Source organism: Pseudochaenichthys georgianus, chromosome 7, assembly GCF_902827115.2.
Source record: "Pseudochaenichthys georgianus chromosome 7, fPseGeo1.2, whole genome shotgun sequence".
Lineage (NCBI taxonomy): Eukaryota > Metazoa > Chordata > Actinopteri > Perciformes > Channichthyidae > Pseudochaenichthys > Pseudochaenichthys georgianus.
Genome location: NC_047509.1, coordinates 6,352,117 through 6,371,618, shown reverse-complemented (window position 1 = coordinate 6,371,618; position 19,502 = coordinate 6,352,117). Strand labels below are relative to the sequence as shown.

Sequence of the window (19,502 nt, the reverse complement as noted above, 5' to 3'; positions counted from 1 at the left end):
AAAGACAAAAGGATCTTGCAAGTCTCTACAGTGAGAATGTCACAAAATGATTTGAAAAGAAAAGCTAGTCAAAATCAAAAAAAGAAATGACTTTTTTTAAAGGGAAGTGACATTTAAAAAAGGGCACATCCTAAGAAAAAAGGCATATTTAGAATACCTTTATTCGTCCCACAGAGGGGAAATGTACATTGTTACAGCAAGTAAAGAAAAAAGAGAACTTAAGAGTATTAATTCAGAAGCATGCATGAACATTTTAAAGATAAAAGTAAACAAATATTACTATTTACAATTGACAAAATACACATCCAGTACCGTAACAGTTTTGACAACACTGCTACTGTGACAACATTATTTAAATAAAGTATTTATCTGTCTATTTGTCTATCTTTCAAAAAACATTTAAAGCCCACAAATACAAACATGAGCAATCCACAAAGGTAATATATAAATAGGCATTACAACTGTGTGACACTACTACAACTACTTTGTGTAATAATTCACCAAAGTGGTTGTAAAATGAATGCAGTCACAGCATTAGGAGCCATAGTGCACTGCCTCTCTCTCTGAAAATGGAAGTCACACATTCATTCGTGCTCCTGCGTCTGAGAGAAAGAAGAAAAGTGGGGGTTAGAGAAGTGCGGTTGTCCGTTTCCTGCTTTCAGTTGATGTGTGCGCAGAACAGAGAAGAGAAACTTCCTTGACTTAGAGCTCAGTATTCTGAACAGAGGACGACTGTCTTTTTTTTTTGTTTCTTTAAATGCTGTACACATTCACTTGAGACAAGCTGGGAGATTTACCATCATGAGCCGTGGATCTAAAACTAAACCGGAGGGTGCCAGGAGCTCTCTGCTGAGCCAACAGGAGAATGAGAAGTGCGAGGAGCTAATGGGCAGAAGATGTGCTGTAAGTTAAAGCAAACTGAGGAAGGGGGGGGGGGGGTCCCACCTGCTGTATTTCTCTTGACTTGTGTACTACCTGATACAGAATGTGTCGTGCAAGTGGAAAGGAGTGACCGTCCAAGATAATACAGGTTATTCTGGTTGTTCCATATAGTAATGTTGTCTCAGCCCTTAAGGCTCTTGGATATCCTGAGTTTGAATGTGCGCTGTGGATTTATTTAATGAAGTTGATTTGAATTCCAGTCGATTTATTTAATGACATTTATTTGACTTCCAGTGTTACTTTGACATATGTTTCCGTCACAAGACTGTGTACATGCAGTTTAAAATGTATTGCTGACATTAGGTCATCAGAAAAGAGGAGGTAGCTGTAGCAGGAAATGGTGGCTGAACCATTTCCTCCTCTGGTGTCAGAATTAGACTCTAGTGTTGTTTAGTCTTACAGTAGAGCAGAAGTTGGCTTTGTTCCTGACTTTGTTTAAGCCACTGAAGTAAGCACTGTCAGTGAGCCGTAACACATTGACTCTCGCTGCATATTTCTCTCGTATGCTATCTGTGCATGCAAATTAAGAGCAGCACAGCACTTTAAAAAAGTTGTTGTTTAAACAAGAGAATGCACGGAAGTAGATCCTCACCACACATTTACATGAGCGGCAATAAAAGTGTCCTATCAGATCTTACGTGTTTTGTAATGCATGTTTTATCTCTTTTGTGTGTTCAGTCCATGGCCACTGCAGTCGCCCAGCTGTTCATGGCTCTGCCTCACAGCCCCTCGGTGTGGAGCCTGCAGCAAACTGGAGTCGTGTGCTTCGTCAAAGACAACCATCAGCGCTCCTACTTCATACGGATGTTTGATATGAAGGTACCCTCACTGACACAGGTGTCATTTAAGCTGGGGGAGCTGGGGGAACACTTTTTTAAATGGCCAATATAGTCCCAAACACTTTTCTAAAGTATATCTTGTTGAAAAGGTTCTGAATTTCTTTTATTCAAGAAAGTATAAATGAACATCATGCATTATAATACACACCAAACATTGACATTGGTGTACACTTACAGATACAAATAAATATAAAGAAAATAGTAAGGAAGTAAACAAAAGTGAATGATTAGGCGAAATATTTATCAAATTCAATATTTCTTTTATTTCTAATCGTTGTTGTAATTCTAAGTAAAGATGTGTACAAATGTGGTTAAGAGTCAGTCCATTTCTTCACGGGAAATGTATACATTTAGTTGTATTAACATTTTTCTATCAAATCCATCACCTTAAAGGTTTATAAAAAAGTCCTCATCCTGAAGTTGTATCGTTTGTCCCGTTTTTCTTTTTAGAAAATATTCAAAAACAGACATTGTTTCTACTGTTCAAGCTTGTCGGTGTATTTCCAGAGACCCAAGTGTGACACAGTTAACATCAGTGACCTTTTTAAAGAAAGAGCTTCCGCTTTGCAGCAGCAGGGCCCAGGCGCTAAACTAGTTGCCAACCAAATTAAATAATGTCACAAATGATTGACACAGTTTATTTTAGTCTAAGGTTAACATTATGCTTTTATTTCTTTATGCTGTACGCTGTTGAGTTGGGTTTACAGCATTGCAAATCAAAGCCATGTCTGCAGACGTCTTTAGGTGTTAATATCAGAAAATAGCCTACATGATACTGCGTGTGGGGGACTCACTATAATTAGTTTTGTTTATCTGAAAAGTGTCCCCATCCTTCTCAGACTTCACTGCCATTGTACCAAGAGCTTGTTGTATGATTGCACTAAAGTATTTTGGCCCTTTTCAAACTAATTTAAGTCAAATCAAATTACATTTTATTTATATAACCCAATGTCACAAAACACATTTGTGATTGCTGGGATCCCCGCTCAATGGCATAACATCAACGTAAACGTATCGCCCTAGCTTTCCTTTCAACTAAACGCCTCGTTCTTATGAACTGGAAAGCCAGAAAGCCCAACTGCTTGAATTTCAATAGATGGCTGGAGGACATGCTAAACATCTTAAGTCTGGAAGAAGCTGCTTTCTCCCTGTGATATTTGGTTAAGCCAGACAACAGGCTTTGGGGTAAGATAGAGCTTTCCTGGACTCAAACCATCTCGGCTGCCAACAATAAATATAATAATATATATTATTAATAAATAAATATAAATAAATAAAGAGAAATGAGCTATGAAGAAACGGTAATAATAATGAAAGAAGTTAAATTAAATGGGAAATGGATGAATAGGTGAATTAATCATAAGAGAAAGAGATGTGTGTGTACATGTACATATGTGTGCATATATATATATATTTATTTATCTATTTATTTACCTATTAAACAATGAAGCAAATCATGTATAAATATGTACACATCAAATGTAACTGACACTGTAATCCCCCTGCCCCCCACCCTTCATGTTATGTCCTGTCCTACTTGTGATGTGTGAGAGCCATGTCCTTGTCCGTGTGTTTTTGTCTTTTGAAAATGTTTAATAAAATATAAATATATATATTTTTTATATATATTACATTTGTGTCAGTGGGCTTTACAGATAAAAAAACATGACTGACAATAAAAAATAAAAAAAATAATAATAAAATACAAATAATAATAAATCAAATGAAACAAAATAAAAGACATAATAAAACCCAATAAATATACAAAAAAATAACAAATAAATAAAATACCATAAAATGTTGGACCGAGGCGGACGCTCTGTATGGAGAAGCCTGAAACCAGCCTAGCTAAAGGCTTTATTAAAAGAAGAACTATGGCACCACATCGCTCGCATCTTTCCTGAGTATTATTATTGAAGGACTTAAACATGTTTTTTTCCGCAGATGGGGAGGATGGTTTGGGAGCAGGAGATCTACAACCAGATAGTTTACTCCTCACCACAACCGTTCTTTCACACTTTCGAAGCGGATGTAAGCACACCCTCATTTTCCACCAGGTGCACTGCAATCTTCGTCTTTTAAACCATCAGTACCGTCACAATTATTTAACATATTTGTTGTTTGTTCCTTGCGCGACGCAGGACTGTCAAGTGGGACTAAACTTTTCGATGCAACAGGAAGCAGAAGACTTCCGACACGCTGTGGAAGACAAAATCACCCAGAGAAACACCCGTCAAGGTTAGTGAGGTCACAGAGACCTCTTTCATGTGTATTTTAAGCATGAAATAAAAACAACAATTCAATATGCAATGTGTGTATTCATGTTGGGCTCATTGCAATGTGATCCTGGAAAATAAAAGCTTTAATCAATTTTAATGAGGCTATGTTTTACAAGTGAGTCCTTATCAAGAAGCCTCCTGCAGAGACTTAAATTAAACAGAAATTGTTACATTTTCTCATATTATTATGGAAAATGTAGGAAATGCTAATGAGTCGATATATAATTAATAAACATTCAAACGTTTTTTAGGATGTTTTAGAAGAATGAAAAACGTTGTTATGGTGTTTTTAATGTGTCCCAAAATGGTTTCTCTCACCTGCTCGTTATTGACAGTTAAGAAACAGCGCCCCCCGCCACCAAGTGGTAAGACAACACTACATTTCACATCTGCACAATTTCATTTACATATGTGGCAAACAATAAACGGTTTCCTTCCTGTTTCCTGTCTCTGCAGATAGAGGTAACCTGCCTCGAGTCCCCATTGAAAAAGGTGCGTTAAACTCATCTGTAACTGTTACTACCACCAACAGTCAGTGGTGGAGAGTAACTAAGTACATTTACTAAATGTTGAGATACTTATGTACTTTATGTTCATATTATGCTACTTTATACTTTTACTCCATGTTAAAAATAAAGACCTTTTTGAACATTAAAGCAGGTAAACATGTCACAGTCGAGACACAAAATACAAATATTAACCTGAAAATGAGCATACTAGGGCCCCTTCAAGTCAAACATCTTTAAAATAATGGTCACCTATTGTGCAAAATCCACTTTATCATGTCTTTTATAGATAAGATAGATACATAAACACGTGTCCCCCCTGTGTAAAGAGATTCTGAAAGTTTCAGGAAAAAAGATTCTCTCTCTTTTTGTCCTGATCCATTTCTATACAAACCTGTCTGAAAACGAGCTGATCCGATTTTGGCCACTTTATGATGTCATAACGATTTTTTGGCTTGAGTAACCATTAGCCAATCAGCAACCAAGGTAACCCCCCCCCCGCCCCCTCACCATATCACCTGAATCTCCTCCTAGAGCACCATTAGGCGCTTTCACACCGGATTACTTTTCCCCGCACTTCTCCCTTTTAGTTCCGATAGTTCCTGGGATTTTGCGTTCACACCAAAAAGAGAACTTAGTTCATGAGAACTTTTCCCCCCATCCCCAGGTACTTTCCTCAGGAGAAAAAAGTTCCAATTTCTGATTGGCTGGGCGAATTGAAAACCACGCCAACATTTAAACATTTCTTTTTAAACAAATCTCTCTCATGCGGCTTTCACACCAGCGCTTTTCAGTTTCTAGCTCCGAGCGGGAGCTTTTCTGGTTCAGCTCCGGTTTCCCTTTTCAGTTCCCGCTCTGTGCACACCGCCCACTGGCGCCCCAGAGCTGCCCTTGCTGCGTCATGACGTCACCGTTTACATCGCTGATTTGCCCCCCAACGGCAGCCATTACGGCAGCTCACAATAACAACAACTGCGTAGGGTCGATGATCGTGTTGCTTTTAATCACACGAAGCCAGAATAAATTGAATAACGACTTCTCCAACCTTATACTTTTCTCCAGAGTGCCGTGGTTCATTGTTTATTAATGTGTTTCTGCAGCATTTACCGACCGCTGCAGGGCTGCTCTTCCACGGAGTGTATTCTCCCGTTAGCTCCCGGTTAGCTCGCACTGCAGCGGCCGCTCTAAAGCATTCACTGTCCGACTCACACAAGCAGCTGATGCATATCCCCAGTTCCCCTTAGCCTAAGTGAATGTGTGTCAGTCTGAATTGACACTGTTTGGTATCACAACGCTGTTATGAAAGTTTCTCTGGTATAAAACGGGTGATGTTGGCATAGCAACCGAAGCTAAACTGACTACTTGCATCCGATAGCTGCAATAATACAAAACAACACGTCTGCCTCTCTCCACAATGATCGATAACAGTGAACGGATGGTCAAAGTAAGGCACAAATAAACAGAATCACACGAAGCCTGGTTAGTGCTGCCTGACTTTATAAAGTGTGTTTATAGGCACTACTGCTTGTAGGCAGGCATAACAGTCGACCCATGGGAGGTGGGTTTAGTTTCCTGCACGCCTCGACGTAAGAGAGACGTAAGCGACGTCACCTCTTAGCTCCAAAGCTCTTGCCTCTGGACCGACAATTTTTTGGAGCTGGAAATGAAGCGGATTCCGGAGCTAAGAGCCGGCGCAGCTCCGGTGTGAACTGGAAAACCCGGCGCTTTTCAGGCTCTAGCTCCGAGCCGGAGCTGAAAAGGCGCTGATGTGAAAGGGGCATCAGAGGGGCGTGGGGAGGGGCTCCTTATTTTCATCTAAAGTAACAGACAGAGAATCAGCACTTTTGAAACAGGGCTGAAACAGAGGGGATTATGGGTAATGCTACTATGATCTGTTTGGTGTTTGGAGCCAAACACTTCAGAGACATGTTTTGTATATATCTGAGACCTGTAATATATTTATGAAAAACAGTATAATAGGGGACCTTTAAAGTAAAACATCTAAAGAATAATAAGCCTACACCATCCTTAACGTCTGTCTCTCCTCCTGAAGCGTCCCCAGGCGGCCATGGTGCTCTCCACATGGCCACAGTGGACATCCAGAACCCGGACATCCATTCCTCTCGGTACCGCGCGATGCCTCCTCCTGCTGTTTCCTTAGGCCTAAAGAAGGACAAGAAGAAAGGAAAGAAGGGCCCCAAACTCTCCAAAGCAGACATCGGGGCCCCCAGTGGATTTAAGTGAGTGTTTTAGCAGATGGATGTGTTGCCTTAATGTCGAAAGGGACTAAGTGTGTTTACTCGTGTGCTGAACTTGAGAACAATTGTATGGTGTTTGTAATTTACATTAATATTTCCATTCCCTGCTTCTCTATATTTCTACTCCACTACAACCCCAGGGCAAACGTTTTTCTTTTTACTCTACTTAATGCAGTGTTTCTCAAACTTTTTCACACCAAGGACCACTTAACCAATAAAAAAACACTCGCGGACCACCTAACTCCACAAATATCGAAAATCACATCGTTTTTCTAGAACAGATTACAAATCGCCTGAAAATGGTACAAACGAGTGCCAACATGTGTGACGAAGGTGTTGCGCTGGGCTATATCATGCAATTGAAAGTGAAACTTAAGCTCGCTCCATTGCGGAGATATTTCTGCAAAACTAAAATGTATTTATTTATTTCAAATGTGAAATTTTACCAATATACTCACGGACCACTAGGGGGTGCTCACGGACCAACAGTGGTCCGCGGACCAGATTTTGAGAAGCACTGACTTAATGTATTCAATAACTTTAGTTACTTTACACAAAAATATAACAGATTATTTATCATCTATGTTATTCTTATGGGTTATGATAAACCTAACTGATCCCTTGGGGAAATTCACAAGCTACCAAGTAATAGCTTTTAAATAAATACAATTAATAAGCTAAGGTTCTTCTTTAACGGGTGCAACATTGAAGTGATGACGACTTAAATGCATCAATAATCAAGCTTATTATAATAAAAGCCATTTGTTATTTGCATGGGCTGTTTTTTTAATTTTTTAATTTAACCTTTATTTAACCAGATAAAAGCATTGAGGTAAAATCTCATTTTCAATGCTGATCTGGCCAAGAAAGCAGCAACGTTACACATAACACAAACATATAAAATACAGAGAACATAACTAAGAAAACAAAAGACGAAAAGCAGTCACTACATGGAGCACATTAGGACAGTAAGAAAGGTACTACTTATTACTGCAAGAGCAGCTGGTGGTAAGGACTTCAGACAACTTCAATTTAAAACATGCTATTGAGACAAGTGCCGTCAGTTTGAGGCGTGATTGAAGGTCATTCCAAGACCAAGGACCATGGACCATAATGAAAAAGACTCCTTTGTCCAGCCTCAGTCCGCACGGCGTACCTGGACCCGAATCCAGGCACTGGGTCTGAGGTTGTGAGAGTCACAAACTGGAGCACATCTGGCACATATGTAGAGTGGAAGCTTTCCTAAAATGGCTTTACACATGAATAAAAACCAATGTATACAGAAGGGGGTTTTATTGACACTGATAGACACACTTTGGAAATACACATTGTATTCAAGAGAAAGCACCTCATCTTCCACCGGATGTCAGGCAGGGAAGTTTGGTAAATATCTAGAGAGGAGCTCATTTTACAATATTTGTAAAATGGTGTCTCTTCTCGGTGTGTTCCCCTCCTGTCAGGCATGTCGGTCATGTGGGCTGGGATCCGAACAACATCGACCCTGATATGTGGAAGCTGCTCTCTCAGGCCGGGATCAGTGCGGACGCGATGAACGACGAACAGACATCGCAGATGGTTCTTAACGTCATCGAGCAGTCCGGAGGCATGGAGGCCGTCAAAAGGGAGATGAACAGAGGTATCAGTTTGAGACTCACTCAGATTACACTTAAACTTCTAGAGATGTCAGACTGCAAAGGAATTCATTGAGTATATAAAAAACGTTCTGTCTGTTGTAAAACTTGTTGGCGGTAAAATTTGTTAATGGTGAAAACTGTAAGGGGTCCATCAGAATCAGAAACACGTTTATTTCCAAGTAAGTTTAAACCAAACAGGAATTTGCCTTGGTGAAAATGGTGCAAACATAAAGACAGTCTGTGGATCACTAATTCATCCTGTGGAAAAGGCAAAGGTGAAAAGGAGTTATGTTGAGAGTAATGTGTAGGCTTAGAAGTGCGTCCAACACATGACTTATATTTATAGGTTATTGAAAGATCTCCCTCAGGAATTTTGCAAAAAGTAAGATCTTTCATGAACACATGTTTTTTGAAAACATGTTTTGCTCAGCAAGATAATCTCCACACATCACCACCACCTTCATTCATTTCTGAAGTAAAAACATTAGGCGATAAAGGAACATCACAGTCACACGACGACTTCATGTCACCACCGGCTAATGTCCGGCGTGATGGCGTTTATTTAGTGACTGGTTGGAGATTCGCCAGTAGATCATTTTCTGACCTATGTTATGTCGTAGAACACAATGTGAACATATCTTGTGTTAAACATAGACTTTATTTCAGGCGTCTAACCAAGAACACGTAGAAAAGAAACGTTGACTTTAAGAATGGGGAACCAGAAGTGGTAAATTTTAGATGTTGTTTAACTCGACAAGCGGAAATGTAATGTTCCTCATTATTAATATTACTGTCACCACTTGCTAATATCATTTATTTTCTAAACTAAACAGTGACACATATCTTGTCGTCCTCCAGGTGGACCCCCCCCCCCCTCCGCCTGGCAGGCAGGGGCCCCTCCCTCCGGTCCCTGGCCTCGGGGCCCCGGCGCCTCCACCTGCTCGGAGCCGCTCCGGCGCCCTGCCTCCTGTCCCAGGACACTCACCCCACTCTTCTCCTGGACGTGGAGCCCTACCACCCCCCCCTCCTTCATCAAGCAGAGGCGGACCTCCACCTCCTCCACCCTCACACTCTGCTCCCTCTCACTTCCCCTCACCTCCTCCCTGTCACGGCCCTCCATCAATCCCCTCTCACAGCCTGCCTCCTCCTCCACCATCCGGCTCACATCGCTCCATGCCACCTCCTCCTGTCCCATCTACACCCAACAGAGGGGGAGGTGGAGGGCCTCCTCCTCCTCCTCCACCACCTCCACCTCCCTCTTCAAATGCCCCCCCTCCTCCTCCTCCTCTTTCCAGTGCGAAACCATCAACACCAGCTTCTGCAGCCGGAGGAGGAGGAGAAGAGCCCCGAGGAGCTTTGCTGGATCAGATCCGACTGGGGAAGAAGCTCAAAAATGTAAAACAAACTTATTTCTCTCAAAATATTTTTGCTATAATACACAATTCTTGATTTGAATGAGGCATATTTAAAGGGGCCCTATTCTGCTCATTTCCAGGTCCATATCAGTATGTAGTGTCTCTACATGTCTCCATGCTTTAATGTTCAAAAAGCTCTTTATTTCTCTCATACTGCCTGTGCTGCAGCACCTCTTTTGAACAAACGGATTTTAGCCTTTGCAGACCATTTACTTGCACAACAACTTATATAACCCCTTATATAGGGCCCCTTTAAAACTGTGCTTGGTAGGGCGGCACGACAAAGCATGTAACAAATAATCGTAATCACTTAAGGCACCGATATTTGGATTTGTACTTAGTTTCAATGAATTGTTCCGCCCTAGTGCCTCTACATGTGTAGCAGATGTTCGAACGCTGTCCTCGTGTCTTGTTGCAGGTGATAGACAGTCCTGACGCAGCTCCAGCGGACTCCAATGAGGGCATCGTTGGTGCTCTCATGATGGTCATGCAGAAGAGGAGTAAAGCCATCCATTCCTCTGGTAAATATCACAATATCATCACGACATGGAGCCAAGAGGGCCATAACAAAGGTCTCATATATTAACATATGTCCTTTTTTTCAGATGAAAGTGAAGATGAGGGAGGAGATGAAGACGAGGATGACGATGAGTGGGATGACTAGTTTCAGGATTTTGAACTTATGTAAACATTTGAATTACAATACCGGTACATGTTTGTTGTTAAGTTATGATTGGTTAAAGGTATAATATGCAGCATTTTCATATTAAAAGAAAACACGTATAGTCTAAAAATAAAAATGACCCCTCTCAATCCTCTCTTATGTCAAACTAGCAGTTTGTGGCAGTGTTTGACCCTGCTGCCCTCTGCCTGTATTATCTCCGTTCTTTTTTGTTGTTGGGATATTTCTAGGTAAAAACAAAGTGTGCGGATTTTTCTCATTCCCAGGTTTTCAAATACAGATACTGGGACAACAGAAAGCCTTTTGCAGGTATATAAAGTGGTGGCGAACAAGTCGTTACATTCCTGTTCGTTTTTAAGTACGCAAGCGTTTACCATGTCTTTCTGTCCTCTGTTGTGTTCTAGTTTGATTCAACACACACACACACACACACACACACACACACACACACACACACACACACACACACACACACACACACACACACACACAGAAAAATAACTTGGCACGAAGAGAGGAGTTGGTACAGCAGGCATTTAAAAGAGTGCTTCAGAGCTGTCAACTTGATATGTCGACCTGCATCATCATTGTATTTTATCATGCTCTGTTAGATGAGCATAACAGTATTCATGACAACATATATTTGTACTTCTTCATTTAATTCCCAACGGGGAGTTAAGACTCAAGGATGTGTCACGCTGAAAAGATATTCCGACAAGGGACAATCTTGTGAAAACAAATAATCATTTAAAATGGATTAAAGAAACGGCTTTATTATGGTATTTCATTCTAGATGACACTTATTATGAAGCTTATGGTATTTTGTTGTTGTTGACGTGTTACGCAAAGTGAGTGCTAAACTATCAACATTTTATTAACAAGCTCTAATGGCATGGACCGGAAGCTTTTTCACATCCTCCTGCATTGATCCAACTATTTACTATATCATTTTTGTCATATGGATTTTGTCATTTTACTATGTTTTTTCATTTGGAAAAAACAAAATCCATTGCAAATCTGTCCGTTCTGAGAGAGGGACCCCTCCTCTTTTCCTTTTTCTGAAATCTCTTCCATTTCTCTGCCGTTATTGTGGGTTTTCTTTTGAGTTTTTTATTTTGCATTGCAAGGGTCTAAGGACAGAGGGTGCTGTATGCTGTTCGGTCTGTAAAGACCCCTGAGACAAATGTGTAATTTGTGATCCATAAATAAAAACTAAATATTTTATTCTGCCTAAAGTTTTCATCATTCAATAAATACAAGCTTTGTTGGTTCCAGATAGATTGGATTTGCCAATAAAATTGTAATTGAGAGCCAATTATGATAATAACTTTGCATATTTGTTAAGTGTTCTGCCAGCTTCAATTATGACATTTGTTAGGGAAATTATTGACCTAGACTCCTAGATATGACGTACAGGACCAACCCTGACGTTTGTTTATCTCCTTTAAGGACATAGGCTGCTTGAGCCATAATGTTATTGTTCCCATTCTGTGACCGGTCAACACTAGGTCACAGATGGTCTGTTGTTGTGGGTGCACTGGGACACTTCCTTCTTTGTTGTTTGTGGACTCCAAGGTATGACATCTTCGAGGCCATAAGTGACGGACGCAAGTGACTCAGTGTGCCCAACTGGTTAAACTATCTTATCAAGATATGTTGATTACTCTCTTTGAAACCAGTTAAATGGGCTAACCAGAGAGAGGCGCTCCAGAATTGACGTGGCAACCACCCGTGCAGTCAGACCGTGACTGGACTTGTGATGTGAATTCTCCGGCCGTAACTCCAAATAAACCTCCAGTGTTTGACATCGAAGCTCCTGCTCTACCCTGTTTCCTTCCTGAGTCGGTGACTCCCACTGCATTGCTACACAGAAGTTTCCATAACAACATTCATTTAATTTCAAACCTTTATTTAACCAGATTGGTCCCATTGAGATCATAGATCTCTTTTTCAAGGGAGACCTGCAGCATATAGGTTCCACATGAAACATAAAACAATAAAGGACATTATACATTATATTTACAGGATACATATTTATAGACATTTACAAGTGCCCATTGTATCAGCAAGCATTCATAAGCCATTCAAAATAAACAGTCAATTTTAAAGATTTGCAACAACTGTAAGTTTCAAACGTGTCTTTTTTTCAGTCTATGTGTAAGTATCAGACCGTTTATCACTAAAGGAATCTCTGAAACCAGAAACCAAACAGAACTACATTTAATAGAGATTGGAGAGAATATAGAGGGGTTCAGGAAGTAACGTATTTAGGTTTTTAAAAAGGACAAGGACTATTTTTAGATTTTAGGTTGCAGATCCACACTGACTCCATTCCAGAAGGTGGCGCTAAATCCACCTAAAAGCTGTTTGCCAACCGCCATCAAGAGAAGAAGAAAACAAAAAAGAAGAACTTAATATTAGCAGTCAGCTTTTTAAATGTCCTAAATAACTAACAAAGAGCTAATTATTTTAGGGAATATATTCTGTAACAAGGCAGAAAAAGGTTTACAGGATGTGACTATATTACCCTTGTTTTCACAAATCGTATGTTTCTCATTTAGCTTCAAACGTTTAACAGACGTTAGCTTGGTTGTGTTGCTGTTGTTGTTGTTGTTGTCATTGCGCTAACGGTTGAGTTCGAGTTCGTCACAAAAGCCGTTTAAAATTCCTCCACCGAAACTATTTTGACCCACAATATTGTAAAGATGGATGATTCCTCCGTGATAAACAGAGCCGGTGGAGCAGATAAATGCTATATCTGCCTCAGCCCCTTTGGAAAGCAAACAGTGGCGTCTCTGGAGAAATGCCAGCATGTATTTTGCCTTAAATGTATTCTGCAATGGTCCCAGGTAAACACACACTTCACCCGTCACCCCTGTCCTGCTAAATGTGTCAGGCTGTCAGCCATCATACTATCTTATCAGTATAACATGTAGAATACTCCAAGGTGCAACAATCCCAAATTGGCAAGATATACAAATATTGACACAAGTTGTGTTTGAAAAGTAGTGTCAGTAGACATGTTTATCCTTTAATAACTTAAAATAACTCTGTATATTTGATGGTGTCTATTCATAGATACTCTTCCTATCTATCTATCTATCTATCTATCTATCTATCTATTTATCTATTTATTTATCTATCTATCTCATTGTGGAACAGCCTCCCAACTGAGATAGATTTAAATAGCTTTAAAGGTCAACTCAAAGAATGGTTGAGAAACAAACAGACGTGCAATCACCGCTAAATGCACTTTAACACAGGGGTATCTCCTCTTGCACTTTATGTAGCTCTTGTATCTCCTCCTGCACTTTATATGTCGTAGCTGCAACATTGTACTACCTTGTGGTAAATGCTTGTATGCTGCTCATGCTCTTTCTTCATATTCACGTATTTCTGTTTGCCATGTATATAAATGTTATGTTCATAAATGTTGTATGTGACGGGACTACGGATGAAACTGTCCCGGTTCAAATAAACGATTAAATAAAAAATAAAATCTATCTGTCTATAGGCTATGTATAATTGGGAAATTAGGGTTGCAGTGTTATAATCTTTTTGCAGCACAATACCATCGAATTATTTAAAAATGTCACCAGGGGCTCTGACATGATGTTTGATGGATTGCCTCTGTACACGATGTAAAACACTATTATGTATAAGCTAAGTTTCGTGTGTTTTTGCTTCGTCTCAAATCACAGACAGCCAACACCTGCCCCGTGGATCGGATCAGTTTTGGTTTTATCTACCAGAGACGGTGTCCTGGAGGGGACATTCAAGAGAAGGTGAGTATTTACAGTGTCCTGAAGTATTTGGAAATATTTTGGAGCTAAACTGTTTTGTGGTGCCGCTTCTGCAGATAAAAGTGAGGACAAAGAAAAGGAGAGAAGAAGATGATGATGAGGAGGAGAGCCCTGCTGCTATCTGTGAGGAATGTGGACGCAGCGACCGCAGGCACCGGCTGCTGGTGTGCGTTCACTGTGACTCAGGGTATGGCATTTGAGTGCTTGGGAGCTTAACACAGTGTTATTTTGATCTTTATGTGTTGGTACATATCAGTGGTTTTGTCAAAGCAGAAGCATTATAGTGAGTTGCACTTGAATTTTGTTGTTGTTGAAGTTTTACCATCAAAACACCCACACACTTTAAATACATGTTGTAAGAGCCAACATGCTAATTTAGCACCAGCTTATTCTTTTACTCTTATCATTATTTGTTAACACTTCACACATTTGTTTTGGGCACTTCCAGCAATTGTCACTTGGGCATGGTTAAATGGTATTTAGTCCGCCTGTTTTGCTGCTAGAGGGCAAATGGTGGTACAGAGAGAGATTTTTAATTTTCTTTATTAAATATCACAGACCTCCATTTTAGCATGGACTCTTTTATCTGAAATGAGTCAAAGTAATGAGGCTTAGCGACTTCATTTATTCAAAGCTTTGTTGCTACACATGTCAAAGATGCTAATCCAGTCCTCTGTGGTTGTACTTATTGTTCCAGGTATCATATGGACTGCTTGACGCCACGTTTAAACACAGTTCATGCAGGCGACTGGATTTGTGCTGAGTGTGCGGTCACTCCTCAACATACAGGTACAAGCTGTGAATTCAATTCGCATATGATTTTACGGGGCGAAAGTTCCAGGAGATTGAAATGTTCAGACAAAGCTGAAATATGTGTAAATACTGAAATAATGATACAATCAAAGCCAGTGTTGTCTTTACACCAAGCATTTAGGGTGTTATAAATAATAATAGTGGTAGTGGTGGATTAGTGAATCCACATGACATAGGAAAAGATCCACATAAAAGTGCTAAAGAAAAGTAAGCTTTACGGGAAGTATTGTATTTCAAAGATTTGCACAATACATTTAGTTTTGTCTTTTGTGAAATTGTCCCTGTGCAGAGGGCTCCGTGGTGGAGGGGGAGATCAGTGATGGAGAGCTAACAGACCTCCTAGCTGAAGCCGATGAATCGACCAGCAGTCGTCTTCGGCCGTCCACCATAAATCGCCCCAGCAGCTCCACTGAACGACGACACAGCGACCGGATCCAGAGCAGAGCCGATCCTCTTCCTCTGCAACAACCCTCCTGGGTCAGCACAACCTTACACAGGGAGCAAGAGAGACACATCTGTATACCTATCAGACAGCATGAGCTCAAAACACCGAGGCTCCACTCTGAATATCTCGAGAGCCTTTTCTCAGTGGTCTTTCAGTGATGTACTTACAGGCAGTCATATGATTCGGAAAAGACGGAGGGCTTGGTGAAAAAAAAGTGCAACCATAAAAGTTGAGATACAATGCTAAGAGGCCGTTCATTGTTAACACATCATCATTTCCTGTAACCTGAAATACTAACTGTACTAAAACGCTATTCAGTTGATGAAATAGGGGTTGATTTATACATTTGCTTTTCATCTGTCATAGGCAACCGTACATAACTTTAATTACACATTCTATCTTTTTTCTCAGCATGTACCTAAATATCTGTTACGGGCTTCGAAGGTCACAACAGAGGAAGAAGCTGCTCTTTACAGTGAAACCAGCAGTGCTGCAGTCAGTAAGTCATCAACTTTTAGTTACATGACCCATTGATTTAAGAGTCGATGAATTCTTTTATAGCTGAAATATCTGCTCTATTTTACAGAGTTAAACACAAGAAAAAGAAAGAAGCGTGCAACTTGAGCTCCTGAGATCAAGAAGGGTCGACTTGGACTGTCAGAAATGACCACATGATGGCAGCATTGTGTCCCAAACATAAACTGACCAAAACCTCACGTCTCGTGCTTTTTTTTGTTTCTTATATCAGGGATGATGTTTGCTTTGGTTTTTAAGGGATTGTTTTTTTGCATAGAAAATCACTGTTCGCAGCAGCTTTGTTACATATGACATGGTGTGGGTGGAGACACAGTAGTAGACAGTAGGTGGACCTCGACCAAAGAAAGTATTTGAGGCAACACAGATGTCTGAGACTCCTTTAAATTCCGCCTCCCACAGCCGTCGCCTAGCAACAGCATCCTCCGTCTCATTTCTCTCAGGAGCTCGTCCGGCCGAACTCGAGAGAGGAGCTTCAGTCAGACACTCACATCTGATGTTTCTGGTCATCTAAATCCATCCTTTCATGTTCAAAATCAATCATGTGTTGGATTGGACGTCTTTTAATCATAACTAGATTCTAAGAGATGCAAGAAAAGTGAGAAAATACAACAAAAACTACAATATATTCATGTGATCCCTGATAATACAGTAAATAAAGCAACACTTTTTTCTCTGCTTATCAATTTGGGTTTGATTGTAATACTATCAGCCTGTGTGATGATTCAGTGGGCGGGTACTTGACAAGCCTCCAGCTCATCTTGCCCTACTTCCCCCCCTTAACAATGCACAGGATACAAACAATATTCACCTTAATCTGCCAGAACATTTCTGAAATGAACAAAAATGACACTGTAGAACCAAGTGGACACAATAAAGCACTCACAGTTCCTTGTTTGCTGCTGGTTGATCTTTACTTGGACAACCACAACTTAGGAGTTATTTGCACTATTAAAAACTGCTAAATTGTTACAAATATGTGATGCTACGACACAGGTTAAAAGACAAAGGGTGGAGGGGTGCAGGCGAACTGCTTAGCTTAGCTTGTTCCTCTGTTTACTTAACATCCAGATGATAGAAACGCTTGGTTTGATTTAGTCATCAATATATAAAGCATGATTTTTGTGTGAATATGTAACAGGGTTAGAGATACTTTTACATTTGAAGAAGGGGGATTGTTAGCCTAGCTTAGCCACTACACATAAACCTTTGAACAGCGTAGAGCGAAAGTCCAGTCATTATTCTGCTAAACTAAGCTTATTGTCTCCTGGCTGTGGTTTTATATTAAATGACAGACATGAGAGTGGCATCGATCTTCTTGTAGCCTATAATTCAAAAGTAAATCAGCACAATAAAGCAGCACTTTTTATAAAAGGCAATTTTCTGGCCACATTATTCTTTTGTGATGTTTTCAACCAAATAATTACATGTTTGAGTAGGTCAACTGCCTTACTTTTACTACACCTGGCGGCAAGGATTCGGACTGCCTTTGGGCATCTGAATATGACACTCGCTGACACAGTGAAACAGACTTCCTCAACATCAAGTTCCCATGTCTCTGTTCCAGCTTTGACCCAGGACTCACCCCATCCACTCTGAATGGGATCCTGTCACAGTTTCCTCAAAGGAATCACCGACAGGAACAACATGCTGCAGCAGAGTGGATATGGAGCTGGGCCAACGCTGACAGGCTCTGGGCTGTAAATCCTGCAATTCCTTAAGCAATTAAGCTTACCCTAACACGATGAACACACACCGGAGCCAAGGTCAAAACTCCTAATGACTCGCTGCTCAAGAGACTGTTTAGCACGGTGTGTTTTTAAAGATTGACATGCTAAGTGACCTGATACGGCACCAACGAGTGGTTCAGAAAAACATAATTTGTTGTGTATTAATTCCACATGTGAAGGCTGTCAATGTATTACCTGTACTTATTTAAAACCATACTTTAAAGAGGTGTTTTTCCTTTTTGGGAAACACGGGAAGAAGATCAGTACCACTCGTATCTGTATGCTAAATGTGATGCTAGCTGCTTAGCCACTTAGCTTAGCTGTAATCAAAGGGGACAACTTAGCTCTGTTCAAAAGTATATTACTTTTAAATGATTTAATTGAAATTCTACTTTCTTTTGTTGTGTTTAACAGATTTGTTCTGTTGGTAATACAAACATCATCTACTTAGGCCTATTGAACCTTGAAAACATATAGCTGTATTAAAAGCAAGAAACCCTCTCCTTCCACCATCAAGTTATTTAGCTGATGCAGGTGAACTGATGCTGAAGTTGTTTCACCACCAGGAGCGATGCTTAGAGCGGCACAGAAGCACTTTGCCTGAGACATTAGCAACACGGGCTAATGTGCATTGGCTGGGATGCTAAATAAGTCAGCAGTGATGTAAGCATGACTGCAAACAGCTTCTGGTAACGGGGGTTTCAAACTCATGAAGGTGGTCATGTGTCAATGGCTTTTGAATATGACCCAGTATGCAAATTGAGAATATTATTTATTAAAATGAGCTCTATTTTCACGACATGCAGTATCCTTTGCTGAAGTGGTTCCCAACATACAGTATTTGCTTGGGAACAGCTATGTCTAGTAACCCCTGTCACTGGTGTCCTCCAGGTATGAGCAGGTACCAGGCCTTGTTTTACTTTTATTCTCATTGTACAATTACGCACTATCTCTCTAGTCTAATACGTACTAAAGCCAAAGTGTAAAATGTCAATTTTGCAGTTTTTATGTTTGCGTCGAGTAACTTTCTAGAGGCTCCTCTGATTTTCTATGGACGAGCCAATATATATAATTCAGCATAACCCCTCCAAGAAAGTGCAAATTGTTGTGTGAAAAAAATTATTTGTGAGATTTAGAGGGACCAGTAGGTATACTATCACATTTGGAGAGCGCCTGACTCTTTTCCACCTGTTTCCAGTTTTGTATGCTAAGCTAACCAGCTGCTGATGACACACACACACACACACACACACACACACACACACACACACACACACACACACACACACACACACACACACACACACACACACACACACACACACACACACACACACACACACACACACACACACACACACACACACACACACACACACACACACACACACACACACACACACACACACAAAGACATGGGAATACATAACACTTGGAATAGGTCGCTGCTGAGAAGACTTATGCTTGCATAAAATAGGACATGCATGCAGCATCTGTACATGCCTCATCGGTGGTGTCTTGTAGAGCCGTGCACCTGCAGTCAGAGGGGATAACATTACAAGCTGTGTGCTCAGCAGTGCGACTCGCAGCTCTCTCTCCAGCAGACCAAAGAGGGGAGGAAA

At 40.5% G+C, this 19,502-nt stretch overlaps 2 protein-coding genes across 3 annotated transcripts; both read left to right on the top strand.

Annotated features, from left to right (window-relative positions):
- Positions 1-636: 636 nt before the first annotated feature.
- wasb (WASP actin nucleation promoting factor b) lies at positions 637-11,779 on the top strand. Of its 2 annotated transcripts, XM_034087652.2 has the most exons (12): positions 638-903; positions 1,621-1,761; positions 3,726-3,812; positions 3,923-4,019; positions 4,396-4,425; positions 4,517-4,552; positions 6,620-6,806; positions 8,285-8,460; positions 8,603-8,604; positions 9,317-9,853; positions 10,292-10,394; positions 10,479-11,779. In XM_034087652.2, exons 1-12 carry the CDS (start codon positions 802-804, stop codon positions 10,535-10,537), a joined length of 1,557 nt encoding a protein of 518 aa, XP_033943543.1. In that variant the 5' UTR covers positions 638-801; the 3' UTR covers positions 10,538-11,779. The 2 variants fall into 2 exon arrangements, with proteins under 2 accessions (XP_033943542.1, XP_033943543.1); XM_034087651.2 differs by lacking the exons at positions 8,603-8,604; positions 10,479-11,779 and having other exon boundaries at positions 637-903; positions 10,292-10,388.
- Positions 11,780-12,762: 983 nt separating this feature from the next.
- LOC117449796 (PHD and RING finger domain-containing protein 1-like) lies at positions 12,763-16,332 on the top strand. The gene is made up of 7 exons (XM_034087683.2): positions 12,763-13,404; positions 14,257-14,340; positions 14,415-14,545; positions 15,056-15,147; positions 15,461-15,648; positions 16,028-16,115; positions 16,203-16,332. Exons 1-7 carry the CDS (start codon positions 13,261-13,263, stop codon positions 16,238-16,240), a joined length of 765 nt encoding a protein of 254 aa, XP_033943574.1. The 5' UTR covers positions 12,763-13,260; the 3' UTR covers positions 16,241-16,332.
- The last annotated feature ends 3,170 nt before the right edge of the window (positions 16,333-19,502 follow it).

Coding starts and splice junctions, on each gene's coding strand:
- LOC117449796 (XM_034087683.2), top strand. CDS start 13,261: ATGGATGATTCCTCCGTGATAAACAGAGCCGGTGGAGCAGATAAATGC. Junction 15,649..16,027: donor CTCTGCAACAACCCTCCTGG/GTCAGCACAACC, acceptor CTTTTTTCTCAG/CATGTACCTAAATATCTGTT. Junction 16,116..16,202: donor AACCAGCAGTGCTGCAGTCA/GTAAGTCATCAA, acceptor TCTATTTTACAG/AGTTAAACACAAGAAAAAGA.
- wasb (XM_034087652.2), top strand. CDS start 802: ATGAGCCGTGGATCTAAAACTAAACCGGAGGGTGCCAGGAGCTCTCTG. Junction 6,807..8,284: donor GGGGCCCCCAGTGGATTTAA/GTGAGTGTTTTA, acceptor CCCTCCTGTCAG/GCATGTCGGTCATGTGGGCT. Junction 9,854..10,291: donor TGGGGAAGAAGCTCAAAAAT/GTAAAACAAACT, acceptor GTCTTGTTGCAG/GTGATAGACAGTCCTGACGC.